This window comes from Leishmania mexicana, chromosome 22 (genome assembly GCF_000234665.1).
Source record: "Leishmania mexicana MHOM/GT/2001/U1103 complete genome, chromosome 22".
Classification (NCBI taxonomy): Eukaryota; Euglenozoa; class Kinetoplastea; order Trypanosomatida; family Trypanosomatidae; genus Leishmania; species Leishmania mexicana.
In genome coordinates this window covers 509,987-529,665 of record NC_018326.1, presented here as the reverse complement: position 1 = coordinate 529,665, position 19,679 = coordinate 509,987, and the positions used below count along the sequence as shown (strand labels likewise).

Here is a 19,679-nt window from a genome sequence, read left to right as displayed (position 1 = left end):
CTGACCTGAGGGACAGCTGCGTGAGGCCGAGGAGCGCGCGAGGGACGTGGAGGCGCAGCAGTCCGACAGGGACGCCGAGATGGCTGACCTGAGGGAGCAGCTGCGTGAGGGCGAGGAGCGTGCGAGGGATGTGGAGGCGCAGCAGTCCGACAGGGACGCCGAGATGGCTGACCTGAGGGAGCAGCTGCGTGAGGCCGAGGAGCGCGCGAGGGACGTGGAGGCGCAGCAGTCCGACAGGGACGCCGAGATGGCTGACCTGAGGGAGCAGCTGCGTGAGGCCGAGGAGCGCGCGAGGGACGTGGAGGCGCAGCAGTCCGACAGGGACGCCGAGATGGCTGACCTGAGGGAGCAGCTGCGTGAGGCCGAGGAGCGCGCGAGGGATGTGGAGGCGCAGCAGTCCGACAGGGACGCCGAGGTGGCTGACCTGAGGGAGCAGCTGCGTGAGGCCGAGGAGCGCGCGAGGGACGTGGAGGCGCAGCAGTCCGACAGGGACGCCGAGATGGCTGACCTGAGGGAGCAGCTGCGTGAGGCCGAGGAGCGTGCGAGGGACGTGGAGGCGCAGCAGTCCGACAGGGACGCCGAGGTGGCTGACCTGAGGGAGCAGCTGCGTGAGGCCGAGGAGCGCGCGAGGGACGTGGAGGCGCAGCAGTCCGACAGGGACGTCGAGATGGCTGACCTGAGGGAGCAGCTGCGTGAGGGCGAGGAGCGTGCGAGGGATGTGGAGGCGCAGCAGTCCGACAGGGACGCCGAGATGGCTGACCTGAGGGAGCAGCTGCGTGAGGCCGAGGAGCGCGCGATGGACGTGGAGGCCCAGCAGTCCGACAGGGACGCCGAGGTGGCTGACCTGAGGGAGCAGCTGCGTGAGGCCGAGGAGCGCGCGAGGGACGTGGAGGCGCAGCAGTCCGACAGGGACGCCGAGATTGAGCGTGTGAAGGAGCTTCTCAGCGGAGCGATGCGAGAAGCTGCAGCCAGCAGCGAGATTTGTACCGCTCTGGAGAAGCAAGTAGAGGAAGCTGCACTGGAGATCCGGGAACTCAGAGAGCAGCTCGCCGTCACCCAGGTTCGGCGAGAGGCACTGGATGCCGAGTGCGGTGAGCTCGAGCAACAGCTCCGTGATGTTCAGAGTAGTGTTCTGGAGCGGCGGGAGGCGGTGGAAGACCGTGGTATTAGTCACTCAGCCAAGGATGCCGAGGTGGCTGACCTGAGGGAGCAGCTGCGCAGAGCTTCTGAGGAGATCGAGGAGCTGAACTTTTACGATGAGCGCCGGAAGAAGAGTGGCAATGGTGAGGCTGTCGTGACAACGCACGCCGTGAAGTTACCAGGTGAGGACTGGAGCGTCGTTGTGCAGGAGCACCCTGAGGCGCTCCGGGAGGCCTTCGTTGCAGATGTGAGCCATGCAGGTCACGTGAACCGCGGCGATGTGGAGCACATCGCGTTTGGGATGGGGAGCCTTTTGGCTACGGTGAGAGTACAACACGACGCTGATGTCACCATGATGGAGATGGACCGCCGTTTGCAAGAGTACGACTACCCCTTGACGATGGAGCTGTACCGGCTGCGCCACGGACCAAAGCGCGGAGCTGACGCGGCGCTTGCGACCGTCGCCAAGCGAGACACGGAGATCGCTGAGCTTTATCGGCGACTGTGTGATTTGGAGGATGAGGCGTCTGCTTTGAGACGGAACTGCGCAGAGGTTGCTGAAGCGAAGCAGAGGGGTCAGTCAGTCGATGGCAGTAATTTGGTGATGAGGGAGGCATGGGGTGTCCGGGATGAGCGTGGAGGTGTCGCGGAGTTGACGGGGGCAGATGCTGCCCGTGTTGAAGAGGTGATCTTTCTGACGACGTCAGAGGAATCACAGAGGGCGGAGCTGTGGCGCCGGATGTTGGAGGAAGCGCTGTGGTTGTCGGAGCGGTGGACAGAGCTACTCGTTGTGTCGTACGAGGATCGTTTACGCGCTGTAGAGCAGGATCATGAGCTCACTTCAATAGAGTGCACTGACATGCTGGAGAGGCTGGAGGAGTTCGTGAACTTGCTGGAGGCGGCCCGAGCGGCAGAGAGGGCTGCTGTGGACTCTCGCGACGACTGCGAGCGCGAGCTGCGCGTACTTCAGGAGCGATATGACCGTGAGGTGGCAGCGAACCAGCGCCTTTTTGTGCAGCGCGAGGGAAGAGCGGCTGGTGGGGTATCAGGCACCCCTTCGTGGGCTGCATATGATGTAGACAGCGAGGTCGAGCGTGACCGCAGTATTGACGACAGTCTTAGCGAGCCGGACTACGGCGGTGATGACGGTGCTCGATCTCCGCCCGTGTCGCGGACTGGCCGGGACGTTGCCTCCGGAGGATTGAGGGAGCAGTTGGAGCAACTCAAGCGCGAGAAGGAGGCACTTATGAAAGAGCTAGAGGCGAAGGGTATGCACTACCGCGATGCACTGGGGCTTCTGAATCAACACATCAGTCAGCTCATGGAAGAGCTCAGCTTGCATCTGTGCGATGGTGTGACTTCGGCCAACAATGCCCGCGCCCTGCTACTTGAGATTGCCGAGCTGCGGGCGGGGGCACAGGAGCGGACCGGCGCGGTAGCCAAAGGCGGCAGCACAAATCGTAGCAGCGGCACATCCGGACCTCTTCGCTAGTAATCGAACTCGATCGACGTTCTTATTTTCTTTGGATTGATGTAAGCGAATACGCATGTGTGTGGGTGTGGGTGTGGGTGGGTTGGTGCCCACGCTGGCGAATAGATTCTTTTTTTCTCCTTTCGCGGCGGGAGGTTGTCGGTCCGCGGCTCTGGTCGCTGTTCTGGTCTCCACGCTGGAGCGTGAGGAGGACACGTGCCCGTCCGAGCACCTGCAACCCGCACAGACATTCTCTCCCGCTGTCTTGCCCCCCTTTTCCCCCTTCCCCCCTTTGTTCCGCTCCCGGCGTGTGCCTGCATGCGTCTGCGTTGGCTTCTACCGATTACCTGCCAGCACACACTGTCATGAACGCAGCGATGAGTGGAGAAATATTAGTCCTTGACGGACTCGAGCGAGCGCGATGCTGGAGAGTGTGTGGCGGGTGGGCGGGTCCTTCACGTTCCTTTCGTTGTGCGACTGTCTATACATCTGCTAAAGGTGAAGCCTGTCCTGGTTGGTAGAAGGGATAGGGGAGATGTGGGCCCGTCTGCGCACGGCGATGCGTGCCCCCTTGCCTTCTTCGTTATCTTCCCTCGCTCTCTGGGCATGTGATCTTAGGATCCGGCTTCTCCCGCCATGCAGGCCTGTGCGAGCAGTGCGCTTCCTCATGACTGTCACGGGAGTGTGCAGCTGTATCTGTGCTTGCTTCTGTGCACGTCTTTTCTCGCTCGCTCAATCATCTCCCCTTCTTCCTCCTGCACGCACTCACACACACACACATAACACGTGCTCGCAAGTCTCGTGAGCGTGCGCACGCTTCAACAGCAACATCACCTCCCTTGCACCAGAAGATTCTCAGCTCTAGACACCAGCTAGTATGGTTGGGTCCACAAGTGGCAGCAGCATGAGCCATGACAGTTGTGGTCACACACGTAGCGCGAAGATGGTGCGGATGCGTGAGTTGAACGCAAGTGGTCGCACACGCCGCGCCTGTCCAAGTGCTCCGCAGCGTCGCCGTTGGGGGCAGACTCCTTTCAGCGTAGACACGACGATTGCCAATCAAAGTGTTTCGCTCAGTGCATCAGCGTCGGATGCATCTGCACGCCGCCCCTCCTATCCCACCACCACCTCCGTGTCTCCACTCGTCCGCAGTGATGTCATGCGCCGCCCTAGGGCTGCCGTCGTGCGTGCACCCGCGTCAGAGGGCCAACTCGAAGGTCGAAGTCTCATTGATCCCTCGGCATTGCAACCAGAGTCGTTTGAGCCCACTTCACACACCGTCGACGACGCACATATGGTGACCAGCAAAGGCGCGAGCACAGAGGAGGTGTCGTGCGACGCGGCGGCCCGTGGTCAGCACTCGGCTTCTGCGTCTCCTGTTGTGCAGATTCAGGCGGCGGCGACGTCTCGGGCCGCCACGGTGCCGGTCGAAGCAGAAGCGAGGACATACCACGTGAATGAGCCAGATGGGGTGGAGCATGGAGAAGGCGAGTCGACTCACACACATCTGCGGGAGCCTTGGATGCCTTCGTCAACCCTCCGTCCCCTAGCAGCAGCGGCACCGCTGCCGCCGGTCGCCCCACCCCCACCACCCACCCTCCCCATCACTTCCCACTCTTCCGTGCCATCGCCTTCAGGACTAGTGGTCCTGCCGCAGTGTCTGCTTGAAGACGGCAACGCCGCTTCCCGAGAGCCGCCATTGTCGTCGTCGTCGCCATCACCGTCACGCTTGCGGCAAATGCCTCAGGCTACACCAGTGCGAGGTCCCAGTGGGCACCAGGTTGCTGAAGCCGTCCAAGACACCGGTGACTCTTCTCCGTCGATCGCGGTATGTGCATATGGCACTCCATCAGCGCTCACCACGCCAGTGTCTACCGTCGCTGCAGAACAGGGTGGCCGACGAACATGGGAGGGGGGTGCACGCAGGGCAGCATCTACGTCCGGTGGCGTTGTGGGAGAAAGGGATGACAGCCACCCAACGGCAAAATCCAACGCTCCTCCCCCGGCCCAAGACTCGCTAGACTGCGCCAACGGTGGCCGCCTCGTCAACTCCACAGTAGCTGACGTGAGCGCTGTATCGCCCACAAGACGCGACGAGCGGCGGCGCAGGGTCGCAGATGCGCAGCAGTCGCGTCCCTCAGCGTTCTCTTCCTCTCTGTCCCCGCCGTCTATCGTGAGCAGCTCTTGCAGCATCGCGCGTATTCTGCAGCTGCAGGCGCAGGAGGGCTGGAAGGACGGGCTGCGTGCTGCTCTTCAGCAAGACGCGGAGGTGTGGGTGCGGCAAGTGTGCGAGGAGCAGCGACTCCTGCAAGCGCAGTTGAGCGTCGCGCAGGCCAGAGCAGCAGCGCTGGCAAAATACTTGCAGGCGTTTCATGACCGTGGATCGTCTCCGGCGTCTGCTCTCCTGTGTGAGTCACAACCTGCCGATAGCGCGGGCGTGGCGGTTAGCGGCGCTGCAGAGAAGTGCTGCCGGGAGCACGCCGCTGCGGAACGACCGTGTGGTGACGAGATAAGCGGCAAAGCACGCCTTTCTCATCTCGCTGAATCGAGCCCAGAGAGGCCTGCGGCACCGGAGGGCGACGACAGAGGTGCGTACACGAGCTCTGCTGCTGATGACGACACGACTGCCGCGTTTGGCACCACCTACACGTGTGAGCTGGAGGCTTATGCTCATCTTCTGGAGCAGCACACGCACGCGCTGCACTCGGAAAAGTACCAGCTACAGCTGCGGCTTGATAGGCGAACCAGTCAGCTCGCCTCATCCCAGGAGCGCTACCTGCAGCGCTACGCCAGACTTCTGCAGGAGCAGTCAATGCTCGAGCGCGACTATCGCAAAGCCGCGGAGGACGTGGAGCAGCTTGTGGGAATGGTGGTGGTGGCTCGCGCCGCCGAACGCGCTGCCATGCGGAGAGTGGAGGAGTTCGAATGGGCACTGGAGGAGTCAGAGCTGCGTATCGAGGCGCTAGCGGCCGCACGGCACCGGCGGGCGACGGAGAACGGCGGTGGCGACATCAAAGGGGGCACCGGCAGCATCAAGTCCGTCTCTGACCCCATCGCTGTTGGGTCGGATGGCAACGAGAGCCTGGATTGCCCGTCCGGCTACGCCTCCGCCCCACCACCAAGCAGCGCCTTTGCGTCGTTTACGGAGCACAACGAGACCGACAGGAGTACCATGGTAATCGATGCGCTCGCTGCGGCGTCTGGCAGGACTTCGGTGGAGCGTCACCGTATGCTGGCATGGGGTTCCATGAGCGCGTCCTCCGCCATGTACCCGCCTTTGTCGCCAGGCGCGTCGTCGCTAACTGCGGAGTCGACTTCGTGGACGCCTATGCAGACTCAGATGGCTGCTGTCGGACCTGAGTGCAGTGGCGAGGCCGAGTCCCCGTGGGGCTGCACTGTCTATTCACTTTCCTCTGTGCCACTGTCTGCAGCGCCGTCCCCCATGCGCACAGCAGCAGACGTGGAGAGAGGCGGTGCAGCGGGCGGCTGCTCTCCGGAGGTCTGCGTTGCTGCGAGGTTGGCGTCGCGCGAGGCGGGCATACCTTCTCAGCCCCAACGCGCCCCCTCGCAGACCGTGACCGCCCCTCCCACATTCACGTCGTTGCCCATTGCAGACGCGGTAGCGAGTGCAGGCACGACGACCGTGGCCTCGCGCGGCCCAGCGTCTTCACACAGACCCAGTCATGGAGACAGCAGTGACGGCGCCTCTGCCCTTACGGCACTCACAGTGGCACCTGTATCTGCGGAGCACGCGAGGGTGCGAAATGGTTCTCTCAGTGCATCGACGAGCCTGGTGAGCGCCAACACTTCCGTTTGCGCCTCACGCATCTCTACCACCGCAACAATGCTAACGCCGCGCACGCTGGCGCGCCAGCGCCGCCATGTTCAGAACCAGATTAGGGAGCTCCGTGGTGGCGCGGCGGAGGGAGGGGACCACAGCACTGTCGACGAGCATCAGCTGCTGCAGTTCCGCTGTACCCTCCTCGAGCTGGAGCTGCAGGCGAAGGAGACAGCGCACAAGGCGGAGAAGGAGGCGTGGGAGGCGGCGGTGCATCACGCGGAGGGCGTTGCCGGTGCCATGAGCGAGGTCGAGGCCCGTGTGAGGCAGGCCGCCGCTGCCTCGGAGAAGGCCGGGCACCTCTTGCAGGAAATGACCCGACTATGGAACCATTCCCTTGCTCTAGATGAGGACGACATCAGTGACGATGGTGGCGAGGCCGCAGTGCATGCGGCGGGGCTCGTGGTGATGCATGAGGAGCAGACCTGCTACCCCCAGCGCTCTCGCGACGGGACCCCGCTGTACTGACAGCTACTCCAGCAGCCGAACCCGTCTAGCGTCAGCAGCTGACGTGGTGGTCATCGAAGTCGCAGAACGGCAGGAAAAATCAGTGAGGGGGAGGGGTGTCGACGCTGCTGCTGCCTGAAGTCCATGAGTGCAGACCCGAGGAGCAAGCACTTCGTTGGATGTATGTGCCGTCCCATCACCGCAATACCGAATACGCAAGCATACACGCAGACACCCACTTACGCAGCGGACCAAACGCGCACGCGATACGCCTCGTGTTGTGCCTCCGCCACGTGTGCCCCTGAACCTCGGCAATCCTGTTCTCTGTTCGGTGTGGAGCCACTCCCAAGTCGTGACCGTTCTCACTTCTTGCTCCTTGTCTCCGTCTTTTGGCAGGCCACAGCTCGGTGGAGGCGAGCGTGGGCGCCCCCCAACGCGACAGCTTCCAGAGGTGCTTTCCTTCCTCTTGCGCGCTCTCTTACTTACCTCATTTTTAAATTTCGTGTTCCTCTCTCCCGTGCATGCATGCGATGGTGCGGCCCATCCACGGGCCAGCAGCAGCAGCAGGGGCAGCAGCGGGCGTCAAGCGCTTCTCTGCGCGCGTGCTCCGCAGATACAAGGCTACGGTGCCTGGAGTTTTGTCTACATGCTTCGTTCTCTGTATCTGTGGACGGCCACAAGTAACCATACCAGGTGGTAGGGAGGCGAAGGAGAGGGAAGGGTGTGTGTGTGTGGGGTGGGGTGGGGGGAGGGGCAGAGACACAGTAGACTGCGGCTGCATAGACGCGCACACATCTACGCGGTTTGCCGAAACAGCGACACGCAGCCGTCTTCTCTTGCTCTTCCACCGCCTCCGCCTTTGGGCTTGGGGTCATCAGTGGAGGATGCGCCTGTTTGGTGCCCACCGCCTCTCCGTCTCTCTCTCTGTCTTCTGCTCTGCCAGCGCAGATCTCTCTGCGTGATGCTGCGCCGGTGAGCCGCCGTCCCCTCCAAATTGCTGCAAACTCGGCGGCGCTGCTCTGACGTATTCCCTCGTCGCCTGCGCACATCTCTCAGCACTGCTATCGTTCGGTGTGCCGTTGTGCGCGTGGCTGTGCTCGCGTGCGGTGATGGGAGGGGTGGTGCAGAGGCGCTGGGCTGCCGCTCACGGATGACCTCTCGGCGGTCTTCCATCTCTTTTCTCTTCCTCCCAGTCCTTCTGTGTGCCCACCCTCTCCCATCACACTCTCACCCGTCGTTGCGCGGGTCCCCGCCTTCTTCTCCCGCGCCCGCATCTGTAGAGCCGACATACATATTGTTTGTTGGCGATACCCGTCGTCGGGGCGAGAGTGGGGCGCGCTTGGGCACACGGATACATGGAGGTGCAGTGGTTCTGCCTGCTATCTGTCCTCGCATAACTGCACTATCCTCATCTTTCGTGTGCCACCCCGCGCCCTCTCCACTGGCCGGTCATCATCATTATCATCACACACACACACACGCACATGCACGTGTGCTTGCTTTGATGTTGTGCAATGTCTGTCGACAGGCACTTCTTGGACCTTTTTCGTGTTCGGCCTGCGTGTGCCTCAAACCGAGGTTGTGCCTTACACGGCAAGCGCTGTTGGGCTCGTCGCTAAAGTCGCACAGGCGCGTTGTGTGCCGCCGCTCGACTGCATCACCTGCTGTCACGTGAAGGAGAATAACCGGTTGGAGTGAACGATGGTGGCGGCTCGCTGCTGAGCGCTGCTTCGCTCTTTCTAATCGCGCATAACCTCCTGCGACTCCTCGAGTAATGCCCGACGGAGCTTATCGACGCATCGACACTCTCGCTCTCATCCTTTCATTGAATGCACGACATTGTGAACGTGTGCACGCGCGTGCGTGTGTGTGTGTCGCTGATATTTGCCAAGCGGCTTGCTCTTCGCCGCTCGTCCTCCCTTCTGCCTTCACCTCGTCCCTCCCCAGTCCCACCCAGCACCTTGCGCGTTATCCTCGCTGGGCCCTTTGCTGCTAGCGTGTCACGCATGTAGGTGTGGGACTCTGCTGGGTGCTGGTGGTGCGTGCTTGTACCTCATTTTTTCTCTTCTGCCTTGCAGTCTAAGTGGAGCGGACGAGGTGGTGGCCCAAGTTGTGAGCTGTAGCTGCGTGCATGCCGGCGGCTCCTCCCTTTCACTGCCTTCATCACGCCTGCCGTTTTCGACGGAGCGGATTGGTGGCTCGCCATGATGCCGCTCAGCCGCATCGCATCCACGCATGCGCCCTCCCGCTTTATTCGTGTTTTACTTCACCCTCCCTGACGACGGCCGGACGCACGCCTCAGCGCGCGGCACCACAGGGTCCAGCACCCCTCCCACTCTGTGTGCGGAGGCCACGCAAGCCCCCCTTATCCCTGCCGCTGCCGGCCCCGCGTACGGTGGGGACAGGGCCAGGCACCCGTGCCGTGGGGGAGGCGAGGGGAATGCATCACTGGCGATGTCGGCGGCGACGTCCTGGACGGTGTTGCGTCGGCGACGCCCGCGACCGCGAGCACGCTTGCACGGCACATGTGAGGGGCAGGGTGTCAGCGTGACTCGAGCGTATCCCCCTCCTCCTCCTCCTCGGCCATGGCTGTCTCCTGGTGGGGGGAGCGGCTGTGGGGCGATGCGCGCGGTGCGGTGGCTGCGTCGGCGCATCTGCTGCAGTGCTCGTGTGTGCGTGTGTGTGCGGTTGCTTCGCACCACGCGATGGTGTCTGTGGCGGGGCCGTGGCCGTGCGGGGGTAGAGGGGGAGAGGCGTGTGGAGAGTGGGGCTGCGGACATGCTGTGTGGCAGAGAGGGGGAGGGGCGTGTGAACAACATGTCTTGGCTTTTCTTGCCGGGCGTAGTTTTCTTCCGCTCTGCCCTGTCTCTCTGCTGCTACGCTGCTCGCACTGTTTTCGTCGTGCGTGGAGCTGTAGCCATCCGTAAGGTCGACATACTCGGCGTGCGACTGCGTGCGCTGGTGTGCCTGATCGGCTTCCCCGGCGACGGCTGTGGCAGCTGTCCTCTCTGTGGATATTGCCCTCCATAGCTGTGTGTTTGGCGTTGCGTTGCGCGCGGTGGCGTGTCACACAGGCTTGCCAGCACAGGAAAGTCCCCCTCCCTCCCCCTTTGAAAAGCGTAGCAAAAGGCGAGAAAAGCATACCCAGCAGCGTGCATCGCAAGTGTAGAATGTGCCCTGCGACTCACTCCGAGGCACTTCGCCGCCACCCCCAAGCTGACCGACGCAGGGAGATGTGGGAGGTGCCCTACGCGTGCGCAGTTGGCAGCCACCGCATCGGGGCGATGGCGGGGCCAGCCTACCTCTGAGCAACTGCTCAGGAATTCTTAGAGTACGTAGGGAGAGACGAGTGGCAAGAGCGAAACGAAATATTTGTGCCAACGCGTCCGTTCCACCACGGATACGCCAGCAGCTCTACACGCCTGCACAACGACGGCCTAACTACCTCTGCTGCTCACTGCGGCTATGTCCAGGAACCGGGTCAACCAACACCGTTGGGCGTCGTTCAGCCCCACTGCACCTCGACTGCATACGGTGCAGAGTGGGTCCAGGCTTACACTCCACATCACCGCAACGCAGTTAAAGCAGAAAAGCAGTAGGCGGATGCGTACATTAGCTGAATCCCCGACACGATTCGTAGTGAGCTGGTCCAAGCGTGATCATCACTGCAAGCCACTTCGGCACCGCGCCAGCCCAGACCTGTCCGCCGGTACCAAGAGTCCGCAGCCGTACCCGAGGCCAGGCTGAGCAGGCTCTTGGCGCTCCCAGAGGATGCGCACTGGACCCTGATACCACGCTGAGGTGGCCGGCACCACCAGGGTGAGAGGGGAAGAGAGAAAGCGTCACAAGGCGTCACTGCTGACGGCGGGTGCACAGATGCGGAGCCGTGAGTGACAGGTCGGCATGGCCTCTCTCCCTTGTCACCGGTTCAATCGACCTTTTGTTGCACCCAGGAGAACTGCACCTTTTTCGTGTCCGCCTCTCCGCCTCGTCGCGCCGGCATGCTGGCTTGTCGAGCGTGTGCCGCGCCCAACGCACTGTACTCATCGACGTATTGGACTCTGCACGCGCACATGTATATATATATATATGCATTTGCAGTGAGCTCGCGTCGTGCATATCCCCCTCTCTCTCGCATCAGGTCCAACGGGGACTCCGTAGAGGCTGGCGGAGCTTCTGAACCGACTCCGCCCCACTTCACCGTGTTGTCGACACCACCGCTACCATAGCAGAAGGGGGGATGGGCGTGGCAAAGCCACCCCCTGCTTCCTGAGGTGTCTCCCGTGTGCATGTGCGCAGGAGAGCCCGCGTCCATCGCCGTTGGCTTCTTCCCTTTTCCGAGGAAGACGTATATATGCACACGCTGAGAGTTTCCTCATCCCCTCTCCTGGCGGTGCACAGCTCGCGGAGGCTCGGCTATACAGCCACACTCACGCGAACACAGCATGAGAGCAGCAGCATGAGGCACACGTTGTGCGCTGTGTTGGCCGCACGTGCCCCCCGCCTCCTTTTCGGTTTCTCCACGCCTGTTGCGGCTGGTGCGGAGGCCTCTGCTGCGGCCCTTCTCCCTGTTACGCTCTGCTGCGGAACGAGCACCTCTGCCCGGTCCTTCCCTGCGCGGCGCTGTCGTGAAACACTTCGTGAAGGACACGCGCACATCGCAAACAACATCAACGGAAAACGGTGAGGGGCGGGGGGGAGCTCAGGCGATGATCATCGTAGGCAAGTCTGAAGGAAACGAGAAGAGGACATCTCCGGCGGTGGGTGCCAAGAACCTGCTTGAGCCAAACCGGCAGGAAGGGGGAGGGGGCGGCTGCTGGCTGGCTAGCGGAAGGGAGAACGCATCTGGAGAAGGAATGGGCGAGGTGGGGTTGGGGGGTCGGGAAAGTGTCATGCCCTCTCCCCCCCTCCTCCTGCTCCTGCTCCTCCTCCTCCTCCCTTCTCCCTTCTCCTCGCATCTGTTGCCCAGCGCCTCAAAGGCCCGGCGCAGCTGCACTCCTGTTTCGGTGCATGTGCGCGCGACACGAGCAACAACGGAAGGAAAAACGCAAGACATTTCCGGAAAGGATAGCCAGCACGTAACTCGGCGCTCTACCATGCTTGTGCCGTGCTTCCCTTGGGGGTGCTCTCCTCCCCTTCTTTGGGCTCTCAACCTCCTCCCTCCTGCCCCGTCCTGCCCCGGCCCCGCCGCCTTTCTCGTCACTTATTTTACTTGCCACTTCTGCTCCTCTCTCACACCTCGCGTGTCTCTCTCAACGCCCACGTCTGCCCCGAAGCCACAGCTTGAGAGCGACTTGCTCTTGCCTCACCCGCCGCACCTCTCCTTTCCCGTTCTTGCTTGTTGTTTTTTCAATCATCGGTCTCCAAAAGACTACGCCTCCCCACCCTCCTCGTTCGCCTTGGCTGTATTCTCGGGCGGGCCGCAGTTCTTCCGCCTCCCCCTCCTTTGCCCAGCGAGAGGTCTGCGTCACTGCGTGCGAAGCCTTTTTCTTTGTGTAGGTGGGTGGGCACTCGCTCTCTCACCTATACATACATAGGGAGATCTTCTATCGCTCCCACTGCCGGCACCACCGACGCTTCCTCGCCTTCTCCACGTTGAGGGGTCTTTTCCTCCGAGACAACTCTACTTCTGTGTCCCTTGTGCGTAGATGCCACGTGTAGGCGACGGGCGCACCTCGCTGGGCGATGCCGCGCCACCACACTCACCGTCGTCACCGCCTTCCTCATCCTTCTCATCCGCGCCGTATGTGTCGCCGTGCGAGTGCGGCGATGACGGGGAGGACGACGGCCACCGCCATAGCGGGAGTAAGGCCGTCTCCTCCACTCTCTTCCGAACGGGTCCACAGAAAACAAAGGACGAGGCGGTGACATCCTCCGGAAAGAACCCCCGGGCCCTCTCAGCCATCGATTCCTTCTCTTGCAGCGCTAAGACCAGCAGCACACGTCAACCCTCTCTGCAAGGAGCGACACAAGAACAGACGGGAGCGGGGAAGCTTATCCAGTCCACTGCGTCCGGCTCAGCACCATCTTCTGACGCAGCCGTGTGCCTGAAAGGGCATACCCAAACCTCCGCCAGCGTCGCGGTATCGCGCGGAGGAGGCCTTCATGCATTACAGAGCCCCTCGCCAGCGCTGACGCCGCCGTGCCTCGCGCCGTCCGTGTCACCGCCACTCACTACGTCGTCACAACTCACTGGTATGCACGCGCCACCACAGCCGCCGCCGCCACCTCGCACGCACTACCAGTACATGCACTCCTTCGAATGCCGCTGCCTGCTATCCAGGAAAATGCTCCGGTTATACGGCGCTGACACGGTTCCAGTGATTGTAGAGCCGACGGAGAGCCATCTTCGACTGTCGCCGTCGCCGCCCTCCCTGCACGGAGAGTCCAAGCCATCCGCTGGTTCAGCAGGCGGCGTCGGTGGCTACGCACAGCACGGGCAGCTCTCCTCCGGTGGCCGCGCCGGTGCGGGTGTCACGGCGTCCTCGACCGCATCACCCTTTACTTCTCCCTCAGCGAAGAGTACACTCAAGTGCATCTTGCCACGCTCCAAGTCCGTGGCAGAGGTAATTCTGACGCTGCGGGGTCGCCTCGCCTTGGACAGCTGCCAGTCGTTATTTCTCTCCGTTGGGGAGAATGACGTGCTCGTGCCTGGAAATTCGCTTCTCGGCGACCTCTACGAGCGCTACCGCAACCCCGACGGTTTCCTGTACCTTGGCTACTTGCTGGAAAACACCTTCGGGTGAGACGTGCGCTCTGCCGCTGAAGAGGCAACCGCGAATACCGTGAGGTGACGGCTGCAGCGGTGATGACAGCCACGTTAGGGGGAGGCGGGGGGGGGCCTGCGGGTGCAAGCACACGCGCCCTGTGTGTGGTGTGGTGGGGTGTCTGTTGGCTGTTCTCTCTGGTGCGTTGTCTCGCCACCTAATTTTGCGTGTCTCCGGCGAGGCAACGCGAGAAGAGTGCCTCCGCTTCGTTTTTCTTTAGGCGTGCGTGCGTGCATGTGTGTGTGTGCTGCATTCGGATGTTGTACCCGCTGGCGTTCACTTGCTCCCTCCTTGCCATGTCATGCCCTCGCACGGCTGTCACCGCACACGTCCGCCTTGCACCCGTGCATCTCTCGGGGTACGAGAGATGCACGGGTGTGCGTCGCCAGTGTGCTGTCGAGCCTACATACTCCTCCTCTGTCTTCCCTCGCTCGCTCGCATCTCAATGCTGCAAGACACCAGCGAGAGTATGGGCAGTACGCGCATCTTGGTGCGGGCGACTGGTGATGGGGTGGGGGGAGGGGGGGGGGCTGCGGCTGCGGCTGCGGCGGGCACCTTGCCAATGAAGCTGGGATGCCCACATGCGGCCCGCGTGCATGCGTGCTCGTTTCGTCATGCTGATTCGTCTTCTGCTCTTTGGGCTCCTCTCGTGTCCCCCCAACCCCCAACCCCCCGTCCCTCCTCTTCTCTCGCGTGCGTTCCTTCTTCAGCACGTCACTGGGTCGCGTGGTCGTCGGACTGTGGTACCGCTTTATTGATGCCCCTCGCCGGGGGATGCCGCCAACGACGTGTCTGCATGCTTGCCGATGAGCGAGATGGTTTATATGTGGTTCACTGCTGGCGCTCAGCGGCACGGCAAGGCATGCATGCGTGTCTCGAGAGTAATCCACCGAACAGATCGAAGGAGAAGGGCGGCGGCGGCGGTGGCGGCTGCGGGAGGGGGGGGGCAGACTGAGGGCGGTGCCCCCAAAAGGGCAAAAAAACTCGATCTCTGGCGCGCGCGCACGCCTCCTCGCCCGACGGTGGGTAATGGTCACAGCAAAGAGGTACGTATGGCCATGACTTCGTGTGAGAAGCGAGGGGACGCAGTGGCAACAAGACGACGACGACCACCTGCGGGAGTCTTGCAGCGGCTCAGCAGCGCGCTTCTCCCCATTAGATCGCCTCTCTGGGATTAGGCGCGATGCTGGGCCGCGTCACGATGACGTTCAGATAGGTCGCTGTCATCATCACATCAGCGGAGGCGCACAACCTTCACGTTGTCTGTATCGACCTTTGCCCACTTCAAGACTGTTTCTTCTTCGCGGCTACTCAATTCCTTTCCTTTCCTCGTCTACCGCGGCGCTTGTGTCTGTCCTTGATCCGCGACAGCTGACATCACCGTCAACTTGCCTTCCTCACTAACACGAGCCCCTCCCTCCCCCTCCACAGACATACAAACCATTCTACCACAGGTTATGCGTGCGCGCTCACATCCATAGAGGCAGCACATCACCATCACACGCCCGTATACACAAGCCATCACCACCATAGAGAGCAAGGCACTCACTCCTGCAGGTGTACCTAACCAATCATCCACCACCCCCCGTGCCCGATCTCGAGCGAGAGATGTCTGGCGAGCCGAAGGCGATGGATGTGTGTGCTGCGCCTGCGAAGCGTGCGCGGAAGGAGGAGGCGGAGACGGATGTTGCGCGGCCGTCCAGCGAGGCGGCCGACGTGTCAAGCCCGTCGGCCGCAGAGGATCTCGTCATGAAACCAGTTGCGCCTGGCGCCGAGGTGCTGCCGGTGGACAAGGTTGCTGAGGGGACGAACGCCGAGGAGGAGCCGCTGCAGCAGGAGAACCCGTTCCGCTACGTCCTCTTCCCAATCCAGTACCATGACATCTGGCGCAAGTACAAGGAGCAGGAGAGCTGCATCTGGACGGTGGAGGAGATCGACCTGGGCAACGACATGAAGGACTGGGCGGCGCTGAACGACGGGGAGCGGCACTTCATCAAGCACGTGCTTGCCTTCTTCGCCGGCAGCGACGGCATAGTCGTCGAGAATCTTGCGCAGCGCTTCATGAGCGACGTGAAGGTGCCAGAGGCGCGCGCGTTCTACGGGTTCCAGCTGATGATGGAGAACATCCACTCGGAGACGTACTCTGTGCTGCTGGACACGTACATCACGGACAGCGAGGAGAAGCTGCGGCTGCTGCACGCGATACAGACGATCCCGTGCATCCAGAGGAAGGCGGAGTGGGCCGTGCGGTGGATCGGGAGCAGCGCGAGCTTTCAGGAGCGGCTGATAGGCTTCGCTGCGGTGGAAGGCATTTTCTTTTCCGGGTCGTTCTGCGCGCTGTTCTGGCTGAAGAAGCGCGGTCTGATGCCGGGGCTGACGTTCAGCAACGAGCTCATCTCGCGCGACGAGGGTCTACACACGGACTTCGCATGCCTGCTGTACAACTCGCACATCAAGCACAAACTGCCGCGCGAGCGCGTGCTGGAGATCATTGTGGATGCGGTGAACATCGAGCGAGAGTTCATCTGTGACGCGCTGCCGGTGCGGCTGATTGGCATGAACGCAGAGCTCATGGCGCAGTACATCGAGTTCGTCGCAGACCGGCTGCTTGTATCGCTCGGCGAGGAGAAGCACTACAACTCGACGCAGCCGTTCGACTTCATGGAGATGATCTCGCTGCAGGGCAAGACGAACTTCTTTGAGAAGAAGGTGGGTGAGTACCAGAAGGCCGGCGTGATGAGCACGGAGGGCACGTCGAAGAAGTTTTCCCTCTCGGAGGACTTCTAGACAGGAGCGCTGCCTGACCACTCTCCGCCGGATTATCCGATGCTGCGCGTTTTGTGAGCGCGACGCAATGACGCATGCGGTGCGGGCAGCGTACGTGTGGGTGTGACTGCCATACGCAGGCCCCTTTCCCCTTTCACACTTCGTCACACACCACAAACCACACACTCCTCGCGCACGCGCTCACTCACACCTTCCATAGATGTAGGGGCGGACGCCGCTTCTGCATATTTTTAGTCCTTTCTTCCTCTCTTTTCTCGTTTCTCTGAAGTCTGTTCCCTGCGCCACCGCCGCATAACCCCGACGTGAATGCTTTCGGGGGTACGCGCGGGTGGCCTTGGCTGTGTTTTCTACTTGCCGAACACGCGCGTGAGTGTGATGGTATGTGTGTGTGTGGTCTCCCTCTCTCTGTCCACGCGCACGCATCCACGCATGCGCCCTCCCGCTTTATTCGTGTTTTACTTCACCCTCCCTGACGACGGCCGGACGCACGCCTCAGCGCGCGGCACCACAGGGTCCAGCACCCCTCCCACTCTGTGTGCGGAGGCCACGCAGCCCCCCTTATCCCTGCCGCTGCCGGCCCCGCGTACGGTGGGGACAGGGCCAGGCACCCGTGCCGTGGGGGAGGCGAGGGGAATGCATCACTGGCGATGTCGGCGGCGACGTCCTGGACGGTGTTGCGTCGGCGACGCCCGCGACCGCGAGCACGCTTGCGCGGCGCATGTGAGGGGCAGGGTGTCAGCGTGACTCGAGCGTATCCCCCTCCTCCTCCTCCTCGGCCATGGCTGTCTCCTGGTGGGGGGAGCGGCTGTGGGGCGATGCGCGCGGTGCGGTGGCTGCGTCGGCGCATCTGCTGCAGTGCTCGTGTGTGCGTGTGTGTGCGGCTGCTTTGCACCACGCGATGGTGTCTGTGGCGGGGCCGTGGCCGTGCGGGGGTAGAGGGAGAGAGGCGTGTGGAGAGAAGAATCGAATGTGTCGGCTTTACGTTCGTTATTACCGTCTCGCTGGGTTTGTGGGTATATATATGTGTGCGTGTGTGCGTGCTGCGGTGCGTGAGGAAGGCCCCGGCATTCGCTGGAGAGGGGGAAGAGACCTTGAGAGCGCGCATAGACACGCACGCCATAGAGAGCTCGTCGCCCCCCAAACGGAACAAAGGCGCTGACGTTGTCGGTGGTGGATGAATAGCCATCCGAAAGCAGGAGAAACTTGACATGGAAGCTGCGTTGCGTCGAAGCATAGAAGCAGGTGCGACGTGTTTTCTGTCGGGTCTTGCCCTCGAGGGGTAGTCTTCGGTTGATGCCTGTGTGGGGGGGCACGCGTGTCTTGCGGGTCACCGGGGCATTGCTGAGGGGCTCTTTCGGCGGGTGCGTCCGGGTCTCTCGCCGTACATGCACACACGCGTTCTTGTCAGTGCGCAAGTGCCTCTCGGCCCCTGTACGTGTACAGCGGGACTGTACGTGGTTCTGGACGTGAACGTGTATATCGTACCGGTTAGAGTTCGTGGTGCTGCGTCGCGCGCATGCCAGCGGTGCTGCTGACTTTCATTTGCGCCGTCCCCGTCCCCCCTCCTTCGCTTCTCTCCATGTCTTCTACTCCTGCGTGTTCCTCTCTTCGCTGCGTTCATGCTCCCTTTCTGCTTACGCGTGCACGCCCGTGTGCATGTGGGGGGTATATGTGGGTGTTGGCGTTCACGGTTGTCGCCCGCGGTACCGCCCGGGGTTGGTCACCTGTCCGCTACATGCATTGTTATTTTTCATTCGGGGGGGGTCTCTCTCTGTCGTGCCCTTGCTCTTGCATCAGAAGCATGGGCTACACGGAGACAGACACGCCGACTTACTCACATACACGTTGGGATTACCTCCGGTGCTGACCACGGAGACGCACAATCGCCTGTTCACCCCGTCACGTACACGCACTAAAAAAAAGCGCTGACAAGAGACACACGTTGACGGCTTGGATCGCCGAGCTCCTTCGCAGAAGCTTCACTGCACGGAACACCACCGTGACAGACGCGTGGAAGGGAATAGGGGTCGGCATACAACCTGAGCAGGCCGTAATGGAGCGTTGGTGTACGACGCATCGCATCCGCGAATTGCTGGATGAGTTTGTGGTTGAGCTCCTTCGCGCCGAAGCGGCGTCGGCGCCAGTAGAAACGCATCCAGCTCTGAAAGGCGTTGCTGCTTCCGGCACTCCTGAAACTGCCTTCGAGGTGCCGTCTTCGGCACAGGTATACGGCGAACTTTACAAGCGCACTGGTGGGCAAGCCTACGCATACCACGCGGGTGAGCTCTTAGAGAAGTTGTCTCCCCAGCCGACCATCGCCGCTCTCCGTGCCTTCTTGAAAGGCAAGAAGGATGCGAAGTCAACGTGGCATTCGGCACACCCATACATCGTTGTGCTTGTCGAAGGTGGCCTAGCAGCGCGTGAGCCACGTGAGGGCTCAGTTTCGTCCTTGCCGCTCCCACCGCAGCTGCAGCCTGCCGAGCAGCCGCCGACGGAAGCGTTGCTCTCATCCACAGTTCCGTCAGCGCAGGCGGCGGCCTTTTCCGCTATTGTGGCGGCGGCAGCGCAGTCCGTTGCTCGTGGTATTGGCGGGCTTGTGCATTCTTCGATGCCTGCGCTGCTGCCTGAACCGGATGCGGTCGCGCGCCAACTTCATCGGCCTCTGCAGCAGCAACAGCAGCAGAAGTTGCTCCAACAGCTCGAACAGGACGTAGCGAGCAGGACCGGAGCACCCGTGGTGGGTACCGGATTGCTTGCAGGTGGTGGCGACACTGCTGCTGCGCAATCCGCCCCGGGAGCGGCATATGCATCAGCGGCAGCGCCGCGGACACCAGTTGTGATTGTCGGCGAACGGTGGCCCTACACCATCGCGGATGGTCTGGCGGTGGAGGGGCTTCTAGGCTCTCCAGTCGCGGTCTTCTCCGTGTCGATGGACGAGAAAGGCACGGCAGAGGAGAGCAGCGCAGGCAAGAACGGCTGTGACTCCTCCTCATGCGGCGCTCCATCAGCGCTCTTGCAGTTCGCATCCCGGCGCGACTCAAGCGCGCACGCAGCGCTCTTAGAGTACTACGCCGCCAAGAAGAAGCTGACAGCGCTGTCGGTGCCGGCCAGTGTCTGCCGCGCTGTGGCGCAGGAGGCATCGCCGAACGATGCCGAGCTAGGTGCGGCGGCGAGGGTGGCTGTGGAGTCGCTGGCGGAGCAGATTGCACGCCACTTGCGTTAGAGCTTC

At 62.1% G+C, this 19,679-nt stretch overlaps 5 protein-coding genes across 5 annotated transcripts in view; all 5 read left to right on the top strand.

Moving 5' to 3' along the window:
- LMXM_22_1320 (hypothetical protein, unknown function) overlaps nt 1-2,632 on the top strand; it is a gene marked incomplete at both ends in the record, with an annotated part of 11,985 nt that extends 9,353 nt beyond the window's left edge. The window contains one exon of the mRNA XM_003875537.1: nt 6-2,632. Coding sequence (XP_003875586.1) covers nt 6-2,632 — 2,627 coding nt within the window. The remainder of the gene's footprint in view (nt 1-5) is intronic.
- Nucleotides 2,633-3,488: 856 nt separating this feature from the next.
- On the top strand, nt 3,489-6,917 carry LMXM_22_1310 (conserved hypothetical protein; the record flags this gene model as incomplete). The annotated part of the gene is made up of 1 exon (XM_003875536.1): nt 3,489-6,917. The coding sequence occupies one exon, from the start codon at nt 3,489-3,491 to the stop codon at nt 6,915-6,917; it is 3,429 nt and encodes a 1,142-aa protein (XP_003875585.1).
- Nucleotides 6,918-13,093: 6,176 nt separating this feature from the next.
- LMXM_22_1300 (putative polyprotein) lies at nt 13,094-13,642 on the top strand (the record flags this gene model as incomplete). The annotated part of the gene is made up of 1 exon (XM_003875535.1): nt 13,094-13,642. One exon carries the CDS (start codon nt 13,094-13,096, stop codon nt 13,640-13,642), a length of 549 nt encoding a protein of 182 aa, XP_003875584.1.
- A 1,629-nt stretch (nt 13,643-15,271) lies between these two features.
- Nucleotides 15,272-16,450, top strand: LMXM_22_1290 (ribonucleoside-diphosphate reductase small chain,putative; the record flags this gene model as incomplete). The annotated part of the gene is made up of 1 exon (XM_003875534.1): nt 15,272-16,450. The coding sequence occupies one exon, from the start codon at nt 15,272-15,274 to the stop codon at nt 16,448-16,450; it is 1,179 nt and encodes a 392-aa protein (XP_003875583.1).
- Nucleotides 16,451-18,503: 2,053 nt separating this feature from the next.
- Nucleotides 18,504-19,673, top strand: LMXM_22_1280 (hypothetical protein, unknown function; the record flags this gene model as incomplete). Its single annotated transcript, XM_003875533.1, has 1 exon — nt 18,504-19,673. The coding sequence occupies one exon, from the start codon at nt 18,504-18,506 to the stop codon at nt 19,671-19,673; it is 1,170 nt and encodes a 389-aa protein (XP_003875582.1).
- Nucleotides 19,674-19,679: the final 6 nt, after the last annotated feature.